Source organism: Strongylocentrotus purpuratus, unplaced genomic scaffold (genome assembly GCF_000002235.5).
Source record: "Strongylocentrotus purpuratus isolate Spur 01 unplaced genomic scaffold, Spur_5.0 spur5_scaffold_6, whole genome shotgun sequence".
Taxonomy (NCBI): domain Eukaryota; kingdom Metazoa; phylum Echinodermata; class Echinoidea; order Camarodonta; family Strongylocentrotidae; genus Strongylocentrotus; species Strongylocentrotus purpuratus.
Window position 1 is genome coordinate 43,779,498 of NW_022145612.1, and position 21,336 is coordinate 43,800,833.

General features: G+C 34.6%; 1 protein-coding gene and 1 non-coding gene across 3 annotated transcripts; one reads left to right on the forward strand and one right to left on the reverse strand.

Annotated features, from left to right (window-relative positions):
* The first annotated feature begins 3,577 nt into the window (after positions 1 to 3,577).
* On the forward strand, positions 3,578 to 15,388 carry LOC578163 (GDP-fucose protein O-fucosyltransferase 2). 2 transcript variants are annotated; one of them, XM_030972925.1, is made up of 8 exons: positions 3,578 to 4,041; positions 4,725 to 4,975; positions 5,929 to 6,184; positions 8,612 to 8,678; positions 11,833 to 11,958; positions 13,141 to 13,321; positions 14,029 to 14,158; positions 15,078 to 15,388. In XM_030972925.1, exons 1-8 carry the CDS (start codon positions 3,773 to 3,775, stop codon positions 15,232 to 15,234), a joined length of 1,437 nt encoding a protein of 478 aa, XP_030828785.1. In that variant the 5' UTR covers positions 3,578 to 3,772; the 3' UTR covers positions 15,235 to 15,388. The 2 variants fall into 2 exon arrangements, with proteins under 2 accessions (XP_030828785.1, XP_030828784.1); XM_030972924.1 differs by lacking the exon at positions 8,612 to 8,678 and adding an exon at positions 6,749 to 6,815 and having other exon boundaries at positions 3,831 to 4,041.
* Positions 15,389 to 20,914: 5,526 nt separating this feature from the next.
* On the reverse strand, positions 20,915 to 20,987 carry TRNAV-AAC. Its single transcript has one exon. It is a non-coding gene; the product is annotated as a tRNA-Val (tRNA).
* Between the last annotated feature and the right edge of the window lie 349 nt (positions 20,988 to 21,336).

Genomic DNA, 21,336 nt, shown 5'->3' on the forward strand with positions numbered 1-21,336 from the left:
TTCTCATATACAACTCGAGGGAATATAAAAGGTCTTTCACATTAAAGTCTACTAAAAGCATCAAATATGTACAAACAATAGAAACCATTCTAATATGGGTTTAATATTATACCTATAAATTGCACCTACTTCCCGAGAGGAATCATATCTAGTAGTTAAAAAAAAAATGAAAGACATGTGAGCTTTGGCATAAAGCTCCATTCAGTTATTTCTTTTATCTATCTATTTGTTCTGAAAGGGTACACATTGCTCTCAGGTATATTGGATGCTCTGTTTCAAGAAAAATCAAGATTGCCGACCCAAAAATTATGCATTGCTTCTTGTCTTAAAATCATTGGTCTCTAAGAAGCATTATTTTTATCTTTTTTTAGAGCCTATTACAAGGAACACATCAAAGTACCCGACGCCACCGGCACAATGTATATCATAGACCTTTTAACAAAATGCCTCTTCCCCCAAGAAGGAGCAATATCACATTGCAAAATACATGTATCTGTACCATGGTACTAACATTTTGCTTCAAAAGGTTTTTGAGATGAATTATTTAATAGTGCTGAATATATTATTCATAGTTTTGCAATTTGAAATGTGTGCAGTCATGTCGTAATATGGCGTGGCTTACCTTAAATGGATTGATTAATTTATTATAATGCATCTTAATTTCTGTATTTCTCAGGGGATTGAATTTAAAAGTGTCCAGGGCTTTTTGCTTATTGCATATGGAATTAGCGTCGTGACTAGATAATGGTGTCATTTTGGCCACTGGTCGCTGGATCCCTTGATTGGTTCTGTATTACAGGTTTTGAATTGAGCCTTATAATTCAAAATGGATCCAAGTAGGAAAAGAGGGTCGCCAACGTAAGTGAGAAGTTAGCATTCTTTTTTTTTTACAGAAGAAAACAAAATATAGTTGTGAAGCATCTCAATCATTTTGGGATTGACCATTCTTGAATAAACAGAGTATAGAGATTCAATATTTAAAAGACGATATAATACTTAGCCTTTATTACGAAACCATTCTGAGGATTATTATGGTAGCTCCAAACTGGTCGATGATCAATGAATATTATTTATTGTAATTGGATTTCCTAAGGTATGGACTGTTCCCGATGTAATAGCCGGGGATGAGTTATTTTTATTGGGCAATTATCTTTCCTAACAGATTAAATAAGCTTAGTTGCCCCCCCCCCTCTCCTCTCTCTCTCTCTCTCTCTCTCTCTCTCTTTTCTTGTTTTCTGAACTAAAAAGACGAGTGAAACATGGAGGGGCCTTTGATAAAATCTACTATTGTGAGTTATAAGTCCTAAAAAGGGTAAATTACACCCGGATTTAATTTTTAGTTTTTTTTTCCGGGGCGGGTGGGGGCACCATGCAACTGCACCCACATGTGCCTAGTAGGTGTATGTAATAATGCAGTGAGTATTATAATATCAAGTGAATTAAGCCCGTCTTAAAGGGCCGAATCGGTGTGTGCGGGGGAGAAAGGAATAGGAAAAAGAAAAGAAATACATAGGGATATGGAAAATGTGTATAATAGATTAGATGAAGAGTAGATGGAGTGGTGTTTGTATGCACACTGACTGCCTGGTACACTTTCGCCAAGGGGCTGATATCTCATAATTGGCAGAATAACACAATTTCAGTTCCTAAATTTTGTCACAAAATTATACTGCATAGGATAGACAAAAGGTATTACCAATCAACACGACCCCCCCCCCACTCACCCTCGTAAGTCTAGGCTATGTTGGTTACTGTTAAACGTAAAATGGTGATGAGAGAATAATAAGAGTTTGCCCTGCATAGAGCGATAAACTGGAGAGTTGGGGTCAGTTACAGTCCCCCAAATACTTCAAGGTAGGAGCTTGGATCAAGCAGGGAAAATTTTAGTATTGACCTTTACCATTATCATACTTCTATGACTTGAGGATCCTTTATCTTACTTGGCATTTGCGCATTTGTCGGCAGATGGTATAATCTATGTAGCCTTTCTTTTCTCTCTCTTTTTTGTTGTTGTTGTTTTGTTGGGGGGGGGGGGTCGCATCCCTAGGTCTCCCATGCCCCTAATTGTATTCTTTTGTGCATTATGATCCCTGGTGGCTAATTTGCCGCCCCTACGCCCGCCTCTCCATATCGGAAAATCTAGGACCCCCCCCCCCCTCCCCCTGGAGTTTCGTGTATGGACTATGGACGTGGAGGAGCAGGGGGAAGGGGATAGTACGGTACGGGAAGCGGGGGGCGACTTTGCGTTTTACACCCTGGCCTGGACCTTTTCCCAATAAATTTCAAGGAACCGACTGGGAAAAGTCTATCCATGACAAGATATTGCGCGCGCACGTAGCTCTTCTGCAATGCTCAACGTACGTCCTATATGTCCAGTGTCGCGGTACGCGGTACATGTACTTTTGTATCGAGACGTACGAGTGAGAGAAAAACAACGAATAACAACAGAAGGAAATAGAGAAAAACAATAAATAATTAAAGAACAGAGAGGAAACAAAGAATGTCATAAGCAGAGAGAGAAAACAAAAACTAACTTGAAAGAAAGAGAGAAATTAGAGAAGGAATTAATCAAAGTAAGGAAAGAGAGAAACCAAATAATATTATGGTTTTTGTGGTTTAATTCCGCCTTCTTCAGGGTTTCAATTTTTTACGTGTAGCCTACTTTCAAACCATTTGCTGATTCGGACCCCCCCCCCCTAACACACGTGTACACATATCGACACATACACAGACTACACTCGACATAATATGTGTAATGGTAATGTAATACATAAACTGTGATTTAAATATTGCACTCGTACCATTTTCTATTATTGTGGGATCACGTCTTTCATTTTTTAAATTCATGTCATTTGTTTCTAAGACCTAATTTCTCTAATTCTCTTGACCCCTCTCCCTTCATATTTGTTTTCTAAGACCTCCCCCCCCCCCCCTCATCTCTCTTCATATTTGTTTTCTAAGACCCATTTCTCCCCCGCCCCCCCCCCCCATCTCTATTCATATTTGTTTTCTAAGACCTCTCTCTCTCGACCCACTCTCTCTCTCGTATGTATTTCTCAGACCCCTCTTTCTTTCTCTCTCATTAACCCCCTCTTCATATTTGTGTCTAAGGCCTCTCTCTCTCTCTTCATATTTGTTTCTAAGACCCCCCCCCCTCTCTTTCTCATTTCTTGATATTTGTTTCTAAGACCTCTCTCTCTCTAGCTCTCAATTCATGATATTTGTTTCTAAGACCCCCTCTCTTTCTCACTTCTTGAATTCATATTTGTTTCTAAGACCTCTGTCTCTCTCTCCCTTTCTCTCTTTCTCATTTAAATTCATGATATTTGTTTATAAGACCTCTCTTTCTCTCTTTTTCCATTCATCACTTTGTCTAGTGTAATGTACAGACACATAACATATAAAGGAAATTATACACCAGTTTTACATGAATTCATTTGCACTTTATTTACTGCTTTACATTCATATACTTTTTTTTTTCGTGAAGGTAATCTAATCCTTCAATGTCAGAGAAGTAATACAAAAGATACAGGAGTATGTGTATGTATAAATAGTTATATAAAGAAGAAATATGTAGTAAAAGTGAAAGCAAACAACTTGTTGTTCTGAACTTGAAATCCTATATCTTCTCCCTTAATCTTCAGTATTGCAGCTGCGTACGGTGTGTATAAATGCTGCATCGACGTACGTCTGTGCATGTACGATTCGATTTGGCGATCGAGGAGCGTAGACTAGACTCATTCAAGCAGTTTCATTGCTATTTACCGGGAAAATGTCCAGGCCAGGGTGTAAAACGCAAAGTCGCAAGCGGGGGTGGGGGCTAGACGAAGTGATAAGGATATCGATAGCTAGATATTCGAATTGTATTCGAAACATGGCTGCTTCTGCTTCGTGGACGTTGACGTGGAAAAGCGTCCAAATCTCTTGTCTAATTCTTTTCATCGTCACTATTCAAGTCCGTAGTGAAACCTTAGAGGATGATCTCCTTTTCGCACCAGGAGGACAGCTTAATATGAAAATGGGACAAGCAAAACCTCAAAGGTAACACGTCATTCAGGTTGTTCAGTCCCATGTTATTGAGAAACGTGTCATGTGAAGGCCTACATGTATTTCAATGACAATAATGGCGGTGAAAATTGATAGACTGTTCATGGCATTAATTTCTGGCGCTAGTTCAGAATCATATTCAGACTTTGACCCGTAACTCCGGCGTGGAGTAATGATTTAAATGAAGTAAATATTCATCAATTGTTCAAATAATGTTTATAAATTTGTTATGCTTCGCGCTTCTTACCTGTTTTGTGTCAATTTTCTTTTTTGGGGGGAGTATTTTTTTGAAAAACGTTGATATTAGTATACACTTTCTCGCAGGTTTCACGACAAACCGCTCGACGATACAATTGCATACATATTGTGGATTGCGGGTGGGTGCACGCCTGTGTGAAGTTGTCTACCGTCAGATCCGCATTACGGTAGATTACTTTACGCAGTATCTTCCAATTTCACAGTATAATTTCTGATTGATTATGGAAAACTTCCAAATACAGAGTCTGCCTGAACTGAAATACTTTATACCAAGTTAACACAATTTCATTTCTGGATAAGTGCAGACATTTATTGACCGGTAAACTTGAAATGAAATGAGACCCACAGAAAGTAAGAATCATGAGTGTTTTTTATATGGATGTAACATAAAAAATTTGTGATAAATATACTTGATGCAGGTTCCTGTTGTACGATGTGAATCCAGGGGAGGGATTCAATCTGAGACGGGATGTCTACATGAGAATAGCAAACCTGGTAAAGAAGCTCCAAGAGAGAGACAACTGGGTCCTTGTGCTTCCGCCTTGGGGCAGACTCTACCATTGGAAGTCAAGGAACATGCAGCAAGTTCGAATACCGTGGTCAACCTTTTTCGATGTGGAGAGTTTGAATCGCCATGTTCCTGTCGTTGAATTTGAAGATTATATGAAGAGTAAGGAGCACTTTTGATTCAGGGCAGCATCAAAAGAGACATATTTATCGAAAGCTAGTGCCAAGCTACTTTTAGCCAAAGAACTTAACCAGTCTGTTATGCACTCTTTCTTAACAAAACAGTGAAAAAAATACACGGGGGCTCGGGGCGAATTAGCCCCCGAAATGCCTAAAAGAGCCCCCGAAAATCAGAAAAGAGCCCCTGTAAATTTGCATAGAGTTCAATGCAAAACAAATTTTAGAATGGTATTTTCATGCAGGCAAGCTTGAAAAGTAGCCCCCGAAAAATAAACATTAATTTTTTCCCTGTAACAAAATATACCAAAATATAAATTTTTACCAACTGATATGATCTCTTTTATATCATTACACTAGAAGGTTACTGGATTTGCGTGCTGTTGGTTACTAAACCAAATTAAAGAAATAGTAGACCATGATTACACACAGGTATATTTTTATCTCAATGCAAAGTGATTTCCTATAAAATGTGATGGGTCATTCTATGAAAACTTCAAACTGCCTTTACATATTCAAGTAGAAGTCACAAAGAATATTCAAAAATACTAATTGTAAATTCATCTTATAATCAGCTTAATTGTTGAAGATTATAATGCATCAATTAGAACAATAGAAAATATGTCAACATTAAAAAAAAACGCAACTTTTCCACAGAGCTCGTCTTTTTCCTATGTTGTAAGCGCTATGGTATTTCTTAGTGTATAGGGCAGTATCAATGACCATTATTAATATTATTATCACCATTCTTATTATCATCATTATATTATAATACCTAGAGATTTAATAGTACAATAATAATAATAATAATCCGGTTTTTTATATAGCGCTCAATACACCGATCCAACAATGCTGCATGAAATTGAATTAATGTGAAAAAATAAAACATTCTTGTGTATTTTTAACCTTTTATGATTGAAATCATGTTTAATATTACAGTTACAGGTGAGGGAGCGATTGACGAGCATGTTTATCTTCAGAGTTACAAAGAAGGGTGGACCAATGGTAAATGGGAAGAGAGGATGCACGAAAGAGAGTGCAATGACCCACCCACTTACCAGAAGAATGGGGAAGGGAAGTACAGAGGCTGGTACTGGGGTTACTCAGAAGCTTACGCTAGAAACTTCAGGTGTCTGTCAATTCAGGGCTCGGCTGGAGACCTCGCCCCCTTCCTCACAAAGAATATTACTGCTAGGTGAGTTATACCTCAGACCAATCTCTCCTTTTTTTTCTCTCCAGATTGAAGAATTAAAAAAAAATATTGATGTCAGCTTTCTTTCCCTCAAATTTTCAGTAAAAGTAGTTCAACCCTTTAGCACCTTAACTGCCCAAGACTGCCCTCAGCAGTATGTACAGGTGCATTAGATTCTTCAAAGGGAATCATCAACAAGTTTATGTGATGCAGGGAAATTTTACGCCTTGTGAATGGATGAAAATGTTGTAGTATAATATGATGTATGACCAATATTTCAAGATTAATAACTCTGTGAAGTTGGGAAGTATTCACTCGTATAATGGAAATTGGGCCGTTTTAGATGAACTCGTGATCTTTAATACCATCAGTGTAAGCATAATTGCAGGAAGAAATATATGTTTGGAACAAATTAGCCCCTCATGCAACCTGTTTGAAAGTACATTTTGAAGGCATATGTCATAATATTAGTCACAGAACAACCAGGAATCTGAGCTATACTTGCAATGGCATATCCAAATAGGTGAGTTCAGGAAACATTTCTTTTGTGTGTGTTTTGGTCTTCAGATCAGTTATGATTGACCGAGCCGAAACTGTACTCCATGATACATTTGGCAGGTCAGATTATTGGGAAGTAAGTCGCTCGAGACAAAAGTGCTCAAAATGTTTTCCCTTCTGTGTTGGGTTTTGTGGTCACTTCCTTTTTCTTTCACTTCTTGGTCTTGCTTGTGTTATTTAACTCTTAGGCATTCAACAACACCTTTGCTCATCACTTTCACTCTGACTAGCTCATTCCCTCTCATAGAAAATAGAAATTGATGCTACTATGCTACCTATGTGACTTGGTATCATATCGTCCTTGTTTTCACGAAGTGACGGTAGTGAGGAAAATCGTAATGCAAAGTGAATGCAATTTTTTTTCACTACCGTCACTTCGTGAAAACAGCGACGAAATATTGGGTATATTTAACAAGTTCATATTAACTTATCAAGACGGGACTATTGAAAATTACCACATGTACATAGAAGTAGATATAGATTACTCCTCGTCATGTATGTAAAATGATATAGTATTAGTAGAAACCAATATAGCATCATTACATTTTTTAAGTGTTTTGTCTCTAACAATGTTGATTATTTTAATCTTCAACTCATTCTTAAAGTGTTAACATAGATTATGAACATCTGTGTATCAATCATAGCATAATTTCATACATTTGTTGTTGAACATATGACCAGGTAAATGAGGTTACTAACCTTTCTCTTGTTTAGCTTTTTCTCAACCATCCTTGTTTAAAAACTTAAAAGAGAAACATTTTGGTAATACATTCATTATAAAATACATAACAGTAAAATGTATACAATTTCCAGGAAACTAAATAGTAGTATAGGTTGGATACTGTAAAATGTATACCTTTTTAATTAATAAGTTATCATAAATAGATGAAGAAATAATTGTTCATTCTGAAGTGTTTTGATATTCTTCTTAAAGTGAATTTGCTGTGACTACCTATGACTATAGGTATGACACCTTGAAAATATCTTATTGAATCTTTAGTTTGCATCAGGTTATTCCTTTAACTTTCAAAAACAAAAGTTTAACTGTAATAGTTATGCATCATGTAAAAGGAATCATCTTCTTAAGAGTCACACTACTTACAAGTATTCCTGTTCCAATTGCCATTAAATGCTTTACTTCTATTTCTTGTATTACTGTTATTGATTGCCTGTCGCTTTGTGCAGTATTGGTTTTATATTCTGTGCTTTAAAAGAGTAGTTTCTTGAAATTTTCAAGCTCCTTTTAATGTTCATCTCCTCATAACATATTTGAAACTGTGACATAATTTTAAGCTATTACTGCAAGTCTATTTGATATATTATTTTTACCATGATCGGTCACAGGTAACAAAAATAGGAACTACATAAGATGCTTCCTCTCTCTGTCTCTCTCCCTTTCTCTCTCTATCTCTCTACCTACCTACATACCTTCCTGTCTGTTAACATCTTTCTTTATCAATAACTTTCTCAAAAACAAAAGGACATCTTCTAATAGGTCTATTCAACCCAAACATATTAAATCAGTTGATAAGTTATTCATTTTTGGTCACAAGTTACAAGATATATTTTTTGGTCTTCTTTTGAGACATTTAGTTTCTATTATTCATTTCTGGAACCTGGAAGAGATTTAGTTAATGATTCATAAGAAAAAATGGATCAGGAATCTTTTCAGATAAAGAAATATGATGGCTGATTTTCCTTCTTTATTGCTATTTACTCTCTGTAGTTTATAATACCAAACCATCATCTTATTTATTTCCTTTGTATTTTCTTCATTATCTAGTAACAACATTTCTGTACACTTTCTTGTCACATTGTCCTTTCCTTTCTTTCTATAATCCAACATTATCTGTAAATCAATCCTTCTAATAGATCTGTTCTTTTGTCTCGCTGTGAAGAAGTTCTTCATGATTACTATGGACAAGTTGAATACTGGAATGTAAGTTCTTGCTAGATTTGAGATATGGAAATATGCCTAATTTGATGGCCTGAGGCATTAATTAGATGATTTCTCAATTTTATCTAACCTATGTCTAGAACTCTAGATGGGTTGAGATATATTAAAATAAATATAGTTTTGCTTTTTTGTAACCATTCAGTTCTAATAGATTATTGCAAAGAAAGACAGCCTGTGATAAACCCTCCCTCCCCCCCCCCCCCAAAAAAAGAAGAAGAAAATAATGACAATAATAATTATATTAATAAATGAATTATTCAAAAAATATATATACCAGTATGTAGATTTATGATAATAATCCCGAAATTCATATATTCACCATTTGAAAAACAGCCATCATAAGTTTTTATTTAAAATCCAGAGCCAGTAGGCCTAAGATTTATATATATATTCATATATTCAGAGAAGGTAATAACTTACACTTATTTGGAATTAATACCACTTAGTCTTCAAGTAATTAAATACAGCACTTTATAATGATGAAAATATGTAAGTAAGGCATATCATTTTTGTTCTTGTAATGTTCTATTTGACTCTTTTCTTGTGCTCACAAAGTACTATCCAAACAATTGTTTCAAGAGTATGTTTCAACTTTCAAGGCACTTTGTTGGCAAGAAGCCAATTATGTATATTACATGATTTTCTATTATATAAAATCTGTTATAGATTTCTATGTTTACATGAATATTTCTATAATTTCTACTGTAGGAGGATAACTGTAATTTATTCATTTTAAGGACTAGTTCTATAGTTGAGTAGTTGGTAGTTGCTTGTAAAAAAATTCACATCTCCCTGCTTTACTTGTTCTCAGAAATTCTTCCCTGTTTAATATTCCCTATCACATCTCTGAAGATTCACTCCAGTCAATTTTGATGTGCAGATCAGAGTTGTACTCCACTAACCCACTTACATAATTGATTCCAGTTTAAAAGCTATTAAGTCCACTCCAAAAATAATTTGCTTTTAGTAGATGCAGAAAAACAAGAGAAACAGCAAAATAAATTTGAGAAAAATCGGATAACAAATAAGGAAGTTATGATTTTTTTTTAAAGTATGAAAAACTATGGAACTTAGAAAATTACTACACAAATTGCCAATTTGGTTTGGTATCGGTTTGTGATGTGATTGCCTCACTATTTATCATTTGCTTTATATATTTGTATTCCATTAATTTTCCTTTTTATCCCCTAAAACTTGATTTCCCCAAAAAAACTTGATTTCCTCCAAAAAACTTGATTTCCCCATGCCCTTGATCAGGTTATATGATTTGTATCATAGTGCGTGCTTGACATTTCACAAAATTTGTTATGAAATTTTAAGAATTTATGTTATTTTCTGAATATTGTTTGTTCATAATCTTTGATTTTCATATAAATAGTTTATCAAAATTCACACTTTTCATGACTTACCGGTAACTGAAAAAAATGACTCTATATTAGTGCATCCACACAAAAACATATAACTATCAATATAACCTAAATGCTGGTGTGAGGAAATAAGATTCTTAGAGGGAGAATTGGAAAGTTATATTATCAGTATTATGAAAACAATTAGTGGATAGTGAGGCAATGACGTCACAGACTCATGAGTGAGTTGCCAATTTGTCTTGTGATTCTCATGTCATGACAAATTTATAACTTTCTTATTAGTTATCTGATTTAATTTTGCTCAAACATTTTTTGATTGGTTTGTCTGATTTTTCTTGTTCTATTATAATTATGTTATTTTTGGAGTGGACTTGCCCTTTAAAGATAAACTTGAGTTCTGGTAAATTAAGAAAGTAAATTCTCAAAGAATCCAACAAAACTTACACTGAATGTTCAAGATTACAAATAAATGACATGTGCCAAACAATTTTGGTAGAAAATGTACAGTGGCTGAGTAATGAGCATAGAAAGATCATGAAATACAGATAAGTAGGCCCGACACCATGTGCTTAACACAGGTCACTATGTGAAAATGGGAGTTGTGGTTTTTATCGAAGATGATGCCCAGTAATTTTTTGTGTGTATGTTTTTATTTCACTGGTTCAAACAACCAATCTACTGCAGGATAAATGATCCAGAATAAATCATATTGATTTTCTCTCAAAATATGATTCTCATACCAGAGCTCCAGATTAGCTTTAATGCCATAATGTTATGCACTACTTACTTAACTTGTGCTTAAGTTTGAAGGGCTGTGACAAGAAAATGCATGTTTGACATAAATTTTAATACTAGTTCTTGTCACAACTAATCCTAATTACTATTACAGGTATCTTTTTGACATTTAAAATGTTTATAGCCTACTTTCTAGTGATTGCTCTAAATATTTCAATCTGTAAGGTGAACTTAGTCTTAATCTTTTCCTCTGATTTCTTATTTTTCTAATTTGTCTAAATACAGAAAATTGAAATAGAGAAAATCTGAAAATTGTCAATTCCTCTTTTCCAAGCCACTTGAATTCATCGCCTGCAAATTAGTTGTTTACATAGTTTGTATGTCTTATGTCCATGTGTATTGTTCTGTTTAACACTGCTAACCCTTTATCAAAACTAATTTCTCCATTTTTTATTACCATTATTCAATTTGAAAGTGGCCTTTCAGTGTTTTCTAATGACTAACAATGTGTGCACTTCTACCTGAGTTTAATTCTTTACTTTAAATCTTTTGAATATTTTCCTCATGATATTTCTAATCCTGCTTGGTGTCATTTGCAGTAAGAGGAGAAACTGTGACACCTTTGTCCTTCATCCTCTCTGTCTAACTTGCGCATCTGCTATGCTCCATGACAACAATTTGTAATTTGTTGTGATTAATTGGCTTATTATGCCAAATACATGTATTGCAATAATTTTTCAACCATGTAGCATGCAAACCTAATGCAAATCATACTGGTACATATCCCTTGCCCCTATTTCCAATATAATCTTGAGGATATTAAAACAGATAAAACACTTGACAGCTAGATGAAGAAACTTAATTTAATAAATGAAGAAAAAATGTATGTTTTTATTTTTTTATGAATTGAGAGTGCAATTAATGATCTCTTCCGGCCCCCAAGTACAAGAGTCTATATTGAGTATTTCAATATGAGAATTCTATTCAGCATTTTGATGTAATTGATATAATTGTGATATTTTGTTTCCATGAAGGCAAGAAGAAGTCTACGGTTTGCCAAACCTCTCAGAGACATTGGTGATGAGTTTCGTAGAACCTATCTGGATTCCAGCGACAGTAAAGATAAAACTCCTATTCTGGATGACTGGAGAGAAATGAAGGTAAGAGGAACGAGGTGAAAACTAGAAATTTGTTGGTAGAGAATAGAATATATGTATATTCTTCTTTTATATCGAACTGAACCCTTGTTTTTTTTTAATTGAGAGATATTGTAGCAGCTACTTACAGCCACCAATTTGAAATATTAATATTCTGTATCTTTTTAATTTCCAATTTATATTTACATACTTAAAAAGAAAATTAATGTACCATGAGGGGTTGACATCTATGGCCAGATGAGACTGAATTGTGGGAAACATGTCTTGTAACCAGGGGTGGATCCAGCTGACGGCGAGAAAGGGGGCCCAATTCATGAGAAAATATTTAGCGGCGACTCAACCAGTTGGCCGATTAAGCTCAACAGGGGGGGGGGGGGGGGGGGGGGTATAATAATAATAATAATAATAACCCTAATTTACCCAGGGTAGCCACTTTAGTTATTCCAGTGGGCCCTGCATAACATAATATGTTATTACTACCCTTCTCCAATCTAATATGCTGAGCACCTAGCTAGAAGGCAGAAGGTCCCATTGTTATAAGTCTTTGGTATGACTCGGTCGGGGTTCGAACTCACGACCTCCCGTTCACGAGGCGGGCGCTCTAACCACTGATCCACCATGCCCGGTAATAGAGCTCTATAATAAAAAATTACTTGACACCCCCCTACCCCCTTTGAGCAATAACAACAAAAGACATTTAGTTTTTTTTGTGGCCTATTTTTGTGGCCAGGGGAGGGTGTCCCCCCAGCCCCCCTGGATTTGCCCCTGCTTGTAACAATGCAATTTACACAGCTGAAAGTTTAATCACAGGTGATTGAATAATTTGTATTGATTTAAAAAAAAAAGGTGAAATCAAGTAAATTACTCATTTTTTGCCTTTTTTTTATATAGTTGAAATAGATAATAGTTGGTGATGAAATGTGTAAACTTAGCTTGCAATTCAACTATTGGTTAAAAAGTTTTAAAATAAGTTTAAAAAAGGGACAAAACTCCACCCCTTAAATACTGAACCCTTGGTCTGATGTCTATGGAAAATGCATCTTATACCAAAATCAAATCCTGTCCAACCTGATATAAATCTGTATTGACTACGGAACTGGTTTGTTGTGTACCTCCAATTTCAGCTATGTAGATACAGAATATTTAATACCTGACTCTTAAGAACAACCAATCTTTGTATCCTAGCCAACTGCAGGAAGTGCCAAAGGTGGGCCATACATTGCCGTTCATCTTCGGAGACAAGATTTTGCAAGAAATAACAGAAAAGAAGTGGCATCTTTACCCAAGGCAGCCACACATATTAAAAAGAAGCTCAAGGAACTCAAGCTCAAGAAGGTCTTTGTTGCAACAGATGCCCCAGCTAGTGGTATGTCATTCTTACCTCTGACAATGATGTATACATGTACTGTTTATAATTCTTTTTCTATTTTAAGGGGTAAAACAAAACCAGGCAAGGTCAATGCAGAAGCAACCAATTTGTATAGAAATGTATGTAATGAGTGTCACTGTATTTGAAGTACCGGTTGTTTATACATGTCATATTCACTGGGTACCGGTATACAATGTCCGATACTGATATTCATTCTCATCACGTGATGGGAGACTACCGGTACACATTTAAAGATTTAATCCATCTCTTGTTTTTGTACATTGGATGCCTGTATGCTTTGAAGCTTGAATTAATGAGCAAGGTCATGACAATCTTTAAAAACTAGAAGAAAAAAAAATCTTTGACAGCAATCTAGATTCCCCTTCTATTCATAATAATGGAGTTGCATACAAAAAATAAGAAATGTTTTTCTTTCCACCTATGGAAAAGTATATTTAGTTCAGTGAACAGTACACCATTCCTTTCAACTTTGCTATGTACAGCTGCACCTATCACCTCATAACATAGTTATACCATCTTACTCAGAACCATTCAATATTTGTATGTCAATAAATCCAGACATCCTGTTGCATTATGTGTTTTCTTGAAATACCTTTCCTAGTTGAGGCAACTACAGATCTGCCACACGACATTTGGTCTTTATAATCACTGTGGATGTTTTGACATGTACTTTCTCTCCGCAGAAATTGACCAGTTAAAAGTACATCTAAAGGGATATGAGGTGTATAACTATATACCTCCCAGGACTGTTCATGATAGATTCATGGATGGTGGTGTTGCTATTATAGACCAATGGATCTGTGCTCATGCAAGGTTGGTATATATATATATCTCTTACGCTGGAGTTATTTCAAAAGTTTTGAGAAGAAATTGGATTAGAAATTGTATGTCCAGGAACAAATACTCCTCTCCTTTAATGAATTCTCTAATGTTCACTTATTTTGCAGGAGAATAATTTGTGAAATGTTTTCAAATTTAATGTAACAAAATCTCATTTTTCTTCAATCTAGCATGTCAAATTTATATTCTATTTGGAAAATGAGAGAAATTACCTCAGGCTTGTGATGTATATGTATGGCAGTTAACGAAGATGTGATTCAAGTTCTTTCTCTTTCTGTTTAGTTACCGGTAGTTTACTCTTGAGTAGCATTTATTTCTCTTACAGTGTCATTGTTTATGTGAACAATTATAGAATTATAAAACTTAACCCCCCTTCCCATGCATGTTGCAGTAATTAGTGTCCTTTTGTTTGAATACAATGCTTATAAGTGTACAAGTATATTCCTTGCTATTAGTAGAGTTTCAATTCAGAATAACACAGAGGCCTTGGCTAAGGTACTTGACATTTGATGACTACAATTGGTGTAGAGATAATTGTAGTGCACTGTGTTTAAAATCCTTCATCTTTTAATTGTCCAATTTTCTTCGTACTTCAGATAATTCATAGGCACAATCCACTTTCACGTTTTTATGTCAATTATATAGAATTATGAAAATCAATGCCCCCAATGCACGTTGCAGTAACTACTGTCCTTTGTTTACACCGCTTATTAGTGTACAAGTATATTCCTGCTATTAAATTAGTCGAACTTCAATTTAGAATAACACAGAGGTACTTGGCTAAGGTACTTGACGTTTGATGACTGCAATTGTTGTAGAGTAGCTGAGCAAATCATTTCCATTGATTTAGATTGATTCCATCTTCAAATTATCTATTTTTTTTGTACTTCAGATACTTCATAGGCACCGGCCAATCCACTTTCACGTTCCGTATTTTTGAGGAAAGGCAGCTGCTTGGGTTCGACACCAAGATGACGTACAATAGATTCTGTGGTGATGGAGAACCTACAGACTGTGACCCACCGTCAGTATGGGCGGTCGTCTACTAACCCTTACAGGACCAGGATTTTTGTTAAAGGGCTAAATTGATCACATTGTTCTTCAAATTGGCAACAGTAATATTGTTGTTTTAATGCTACATTGCTCTGACAAAATGTAATGTCTTTGAAAACAATATTCATAGGTAATAGATTTCAAAAAGTTGAAAAAGTACAAATTTGATAGAAAAACAATGATTTTGAACTTCTCAACATGTCAATTTAAAGAGAAGGTTGAGTTCTGGGAAGAGGTGACAAATAATTTGTGAGCGTTATCATTCTTCTTATGCAAGTGTGGAAGAACATCAGATAAGACATGTTCCCTGAAAAGCATGGCTCTTCAAATGCCTTCATATTCTAAATATGTCATGTAACATCGTAAAACTCCATGGTAGGATTTTTACGCCACGTTTTTCGTGTAGTCCCATATACATCTTTCTGTGTACAGTGTTTGTAACTTTACCAAGACTTGGCCAAATTTCTTATCATTTTGATGATTCTAAAACCTTGCAATACACACACATTCTTATATGCTAGATGATCAACCTTTTCTGGTCGATTCCACACTGTTTCTTTCACAATGCGATCGCATGACCAGAACTCAACTTCATCTTTATGGATTTTTAAGACTTATTTTCCATTTATGACGTCGAATGCAATATGGCTATGCAACAAAAGTAGACACATAGTGTGCAGAAACTTTTGCCATGAATAAAAAGCTATTAAGCCAAATTACAAAATGTGGAATGATTGTTGTGAAAGGGTTGTGCCTTTTGTGTGCTATTGTCACTCTCAGTATTGTCTTCCAGGTTTGGCATTAAGGGATTCTCATGTTACCCTTTTTGTCCATATTGTGTTGGTATTGGTCTTTTTATCAGGGCATTAAGGACAAATGGAATAATAATGTAATGCTTCATATATTTCACCATGAATGATGACATTACAGTAGTACATGGTAGGATGTGGATAAGAATGTTTGCTGCATTTTAATCCTTGCAAATAAAGGTATTTGCAGTCATAATTATTATTCAAGCTATTCAGTGTTGTGTTTTTGTGAAGGAGATGAAAATACAGAAAAATAAGATTCATTATTCATTACTCATCGTCAGAATCATTTGATAGTTGATATGGAATAAATGTAACATTGTACTTGGTGTGGGATTATCTTCTTACAAGAATCAATTCACACGGTGCTTTTAAATGGTGTTAAACTCCAGTGTATAAGATACAAAATAAGATCTATAAGGTATAATAATAGGAACATGATTTTCTGGGAAATCTTATTACCCTACCATCCATGTAGCTTTCATTATGTAAGAATTGTATGTGAATCCTGTTTCTTGTTTATGAAATGATACATTGAGTCATAGATATTGAAGACCCCTGTTTTTATGCCTCCGTTACGAAGTAGCCGGAGGCATTATGTTTTCTGGTTGTCCGTCCGTCCGTCCGTACGTCCCGTTCTCGTGATCGCGTTATCTGAAGAACCGATTGATGGATACCTGCCAAACTTTGGTCATGTATGTATCTTGCAGAGCCGATGAACTGATTAGATTTTGGGGTCACGAGGTCAAAGGTCAAAGGTCACAGGGCTCATTATGTATGCAAAAACAGCTCGTGATCGCGTTATCCAAAGAACCGATTGATGGATTCCTGCCAAACTTTGGTCATGTATGTATCCTGCAGAGCCGATGAACTGATTAGATTTTTGGGTCACGAGGTCAAAGGTCAAAGGTCACAGGGCTCATTATGTATGCAAAAACAGCTCGTGATCGCGTTATCCAAAGAACCGATTGATGGATTCCTGCCAAACTTTGGTCATGTATGTATCTTGCAGAGCCGATGAACTGAATAGATTTTGGGGTCACAAGGTCAAAGGTCAAAGGTCACAGGGCTCATTATGTATGCAAAAACTGCTCGTGATCGCGTTATCTCAAGAACCGATTGAAGGATTCCTGCCAAACTTAGGTCATGTATGTTACTTGCGAAGCCGATGAACTGATTAGATTTTGGGGTCATGAGGTCAAGGTCAAAGGTCATGCGGCTAAATGTATGCAAAAATAGCTTGTGATCGCATTATCATTAGAACAGATTGATGGATTCCTGCCAAACTTAGATCATGTATGCATCTTGCAGAGCCAATGAACCGAGTAGATTCTTTGGTCATGAGGTCAAAGGTCAAAGGTCATGGGCTCATTATGTATGCAAAAATAGCTTGTGAACGCATTCTCATTAGAACTGACAGATGGATTACTATTTAACTTTGGACATCTTGCAGAGCCAATGAACTGAGTAGATGTTAGGGTCATGAGGTCAAAGATCAAAGGGTCATATATGTATATGAGAAATTGCTTGTAATCACAATATTCTGAGAACCTGTTAATGGATTACAATTGAACTTGAATTTGAAAAATTTCTTCTGTTTTGGTTTGTAAATTGCTCTATGACGGAGGCATCATTTCGACTGCGCGCAGTCGAAGTTCCATCTAGTTATTAATGTTCTGATATTAACTGCCAGAATGTTTAAATGTGGTATTTAAAAAAAAAGGCTGAAGACAAGTAAACATGTTTCTTTGAATATTAAAGCAATTCATTGAATATGTGAAATATACAGATGAACAAATGTATTTTGGTGATTAACAAATGTATTTTGGTAATTAACAAATGTATTTTGGTAATTAACAAATGAAATTTGGTAATGAACAAATGTATTTTGGTAATGAACAAATGTATTTTGGTAATAAACAAATGTATTTTGGTAATGAACAAATGTATTTTGGTAATGAACAAATGTATTTTGGCCTGTAGTGTATTCTGGACAGATTAACAATTTCTAAAGGTTGACAAACTTTTTGCATGAAAGCAGGAATCTTTTGTTTTCTCAGTACTGCCAGGTTTTCTTCACACTTCTAGTGTTAAACAAAACATCAACAGGATAATGGCAACATTTAATTGCATAAGCTGAAAGGTATTCTACAGCAGTATTTTCTTTCGTACCCGCTATAATATAGTTGATCAATGATTGCAGAAAATGTGCTTTTCAAATGATAACATTGCCATTGATATTCCAAAGCAATATTGTTCATGTACTTATGATGTTATTTTTGTATTGATATACATTATGCAATCTGTTTGGTGTTATAGTTTGTAAATATAGAAATTGAATATAACATGTAGAAAATAGTTTTATAAGTAGCATTACAAAATGAGGTACATGTATTTATGATATATCATCTGTTCATAACCAGAATGGTGTTAGCTCCGTGTGCAACAATTTGAGTTTACTTGCCTCTGGCTCCAACAGAATGTTATACTTTATAATGTATTTAGAATAAAAATGTCTTCTACTACTCCTGTGAGATGATAATGATTTAAGGTGCTGTTATTGGATTTATAAACTTACTGTAGTTCATATCGTCGCTGTTTTCACGAAGTGACGGTAGTGAAAAAAAATTGCATTCACTTTGCGTGACGATTTTCCTCACTACCGTCACTTCGTGAAAATATGGACGATATGTAGAAAAGGTCAGTCTTCAATCTAGTTGCTTAGAATGGATCTATGGATGTAGTTCAGTTTTGTACTTGTTTAAATTATGTTTTGTTCTCTTTCCATTATTTAAAATGAAATTTGATTTTAGAATGTCAGGTTTCAGGAACTGCAATGAATCACACCGTCCAAAGAAATGCAACTACTTTTCTGTTTTGTTACCACAATGGACACAGAAATGGCAGAGAAATGTATCACAGTCTATCTTTATTCAAACTACATTACCAAATTATCTATAGCATTTAGATTTACCTACATGAGAAAAAGAATGCTATCTGTATGCAACTCTCTCATTGTTTAAATGCTGCTATATCACATGATGTGTACCTCCATTGCTGTTAGTTTTATTATGCTTGTAGATGTTTTGTTTATTGAACTGTTTTAGAGGTTAATTTTGTGTTATAATTCTTTAAATCTAATTCTAACAGAGACATTATTTCGGTAAGAGTTTGTACTAATTCATTTATGCCATGTACTTAAATGTTTTTACATTTCTGTCATTCGAATAAAACATATACATGTGAAAGCCAAGAAGACACCAGAGTTTATTGTAAGTGCTGCTTTCAGTTAAACCCTATAGAAAATTTATTGTGAATTTGATATATTTCATATTACTGCAATGAGTTGAAAATTGATCAGACATTGGAATCTGACAGAACCTTCCTTTTTTTCCACTAAATATTTACAAGTTGGCATATTGGTATATTCAGCATATGAAATTAGTTCATATTCAGCATTTCAAGCCAACACACAAACATGTATACTATTGGTAAACAGATTAAAACTTGTGTAGTGCATGTGTTTATGTTTGGCTATGTGACTATACATCTTCACTGGTATTCAAATTTATTCACACATAATAATATATTTCTACAAAGTTAATACAAATAAAATACTGTACATATATACTAGTAAACCTATATGCATGGTAAGCATGTATGTATAACATAACTAAATCATACTTATCAAGTGTACTGTATTCAGTAATATGAGTGACTATGGTACAGTAACCTTTTTGTCAAAGTTACATTCACTCTTCTGTCACATGACATCACTTCTTAGAAATATAAAATGTATGTTAATCAGATAAAAATCTACAGTATAACACTATGGTATACATGAGAAGAATAACCTATAAAGATATGTACTGGTAGATTAAAATGTATATAAACCATACATATTAAATTTTACTGGTATATAGTCAATTCAATTCATTTTTTTCCTCTTTCAATTTTTCATATTTACAATGATGGTACATTTTTACATATTCACATATTAATATACATATAGATCCATTTACACAATACAATACATTACAAAAACATGAAATTGAAAGGGAAGGAGAGCCGACTAAAAAGCAGAGCTTGTAGGGTGTAGGCCTCTCTGTAAAAGTAATTATTATGAATTATTATTTTATGAGAAAGAAAAAGCTATAACAATAACTGATTCAGTAATAAAAAAAAAATCATTTTTAAACACAAAACAATGATAAATAAATACATAAAAAGAAACAATCAAAGTTACACAAACATCAAAGTTGCATAAAGTCACACTACAAATTATATTTGATTGGGGAATGCAATAGCCTAGACACTATTCAGAAGAAAACTTAAAGTCTCTTGAACATTTCTATTGAATTATATAATATCATTTGAAAGAGAATTCCACAGTTTTGGACCTGTAAAACAATGTATTTTGTGCAAACGATGTTCTATTTAATGGTATATAGTGTGTGCATGGAAGATAATGACATGACATACCTTCCATGTACACACATGTGAGTAAAACTCTTTTAAGTTATATCATATGAGGGGGCGATAGCTCAGATATCTATCAAAATAGATGAAAACACTGTTCATCCCTTGTCAAGTCGGTTAGTTGAATGATCCCATCTGTTCTCAATAAAACAATTATTTTGGTTTTCACAAATCAATTCATGTTCTCTTCATGAGTTTGAAATTTTTCTTTTTCTTCTGCATTCTGATCCTTTTAAAAAAAGGTTCAGTGAGAGCAACTCATTGTGCAAGTTAAATGTATTTCACATTTAATCTACCAAGTGGTTCTATGGAAATGCAAGAAATATCAATTATCATATAGGGGGAGATATAAGAATAAGGGAAAAGACAAAAGTTAAAAAGCAAAACAAGTTTCCGCCCGGGCTCGAACCGGGGACCTTGAGTGTGTTAGACTCACGTGATAACCACTACACTACGGAAACCCCCGTGCCGACAAGGGCTATTATTAAATCATTGACAATATTATTTTAGTGTAGCGCCATCATGTGACGCATAACGATACATTTGTGTCAATAGATGATTGTAGTCTGCTAGTAATCATGTTTTATCTTCTATTTTCTTGTTTCAAGAGACAGCAAGTAAACAGCAGCGAGCATTTATTTTCTATATATAATATCATGACATCACAATGACTAGCATTTAAAAAATGAAAAAAATTGACATATTATCCCTTCATGGACATCGTAAAATCTATATAATTTGGCGAAGTCTATATAGCTAGAAATAACTGTCTGGTATGGGAATTTCTTTAAAGTTGATATTCTAAGACAA

Excerpts from the sequence above, each read along its gene's own strand:
- LOC578163 (XM_030972925.1), top strand. The coding sequence starts at position 3,773 with ATGTCCAGGCCAGGGTGTAAAACGCAAAGTCGCAAGCGGGGGTGGGGG. Across the intron at positions 8,679-11,832 it reads GACAAGTTGAATACTGGAAT|GCAAGAAGAAGTCTACGGTT; the intron begins GTAAGTTCTTGC and ends GTTTCCATGAAG. Across the intron at positions 14,159-15,077 it reads TGGATCTGTGCTCATGCAAG|ATACTTCATAGGCACCGGCC; the intron begins GTTGGTATATAT and ends TTTGTACTTCAG.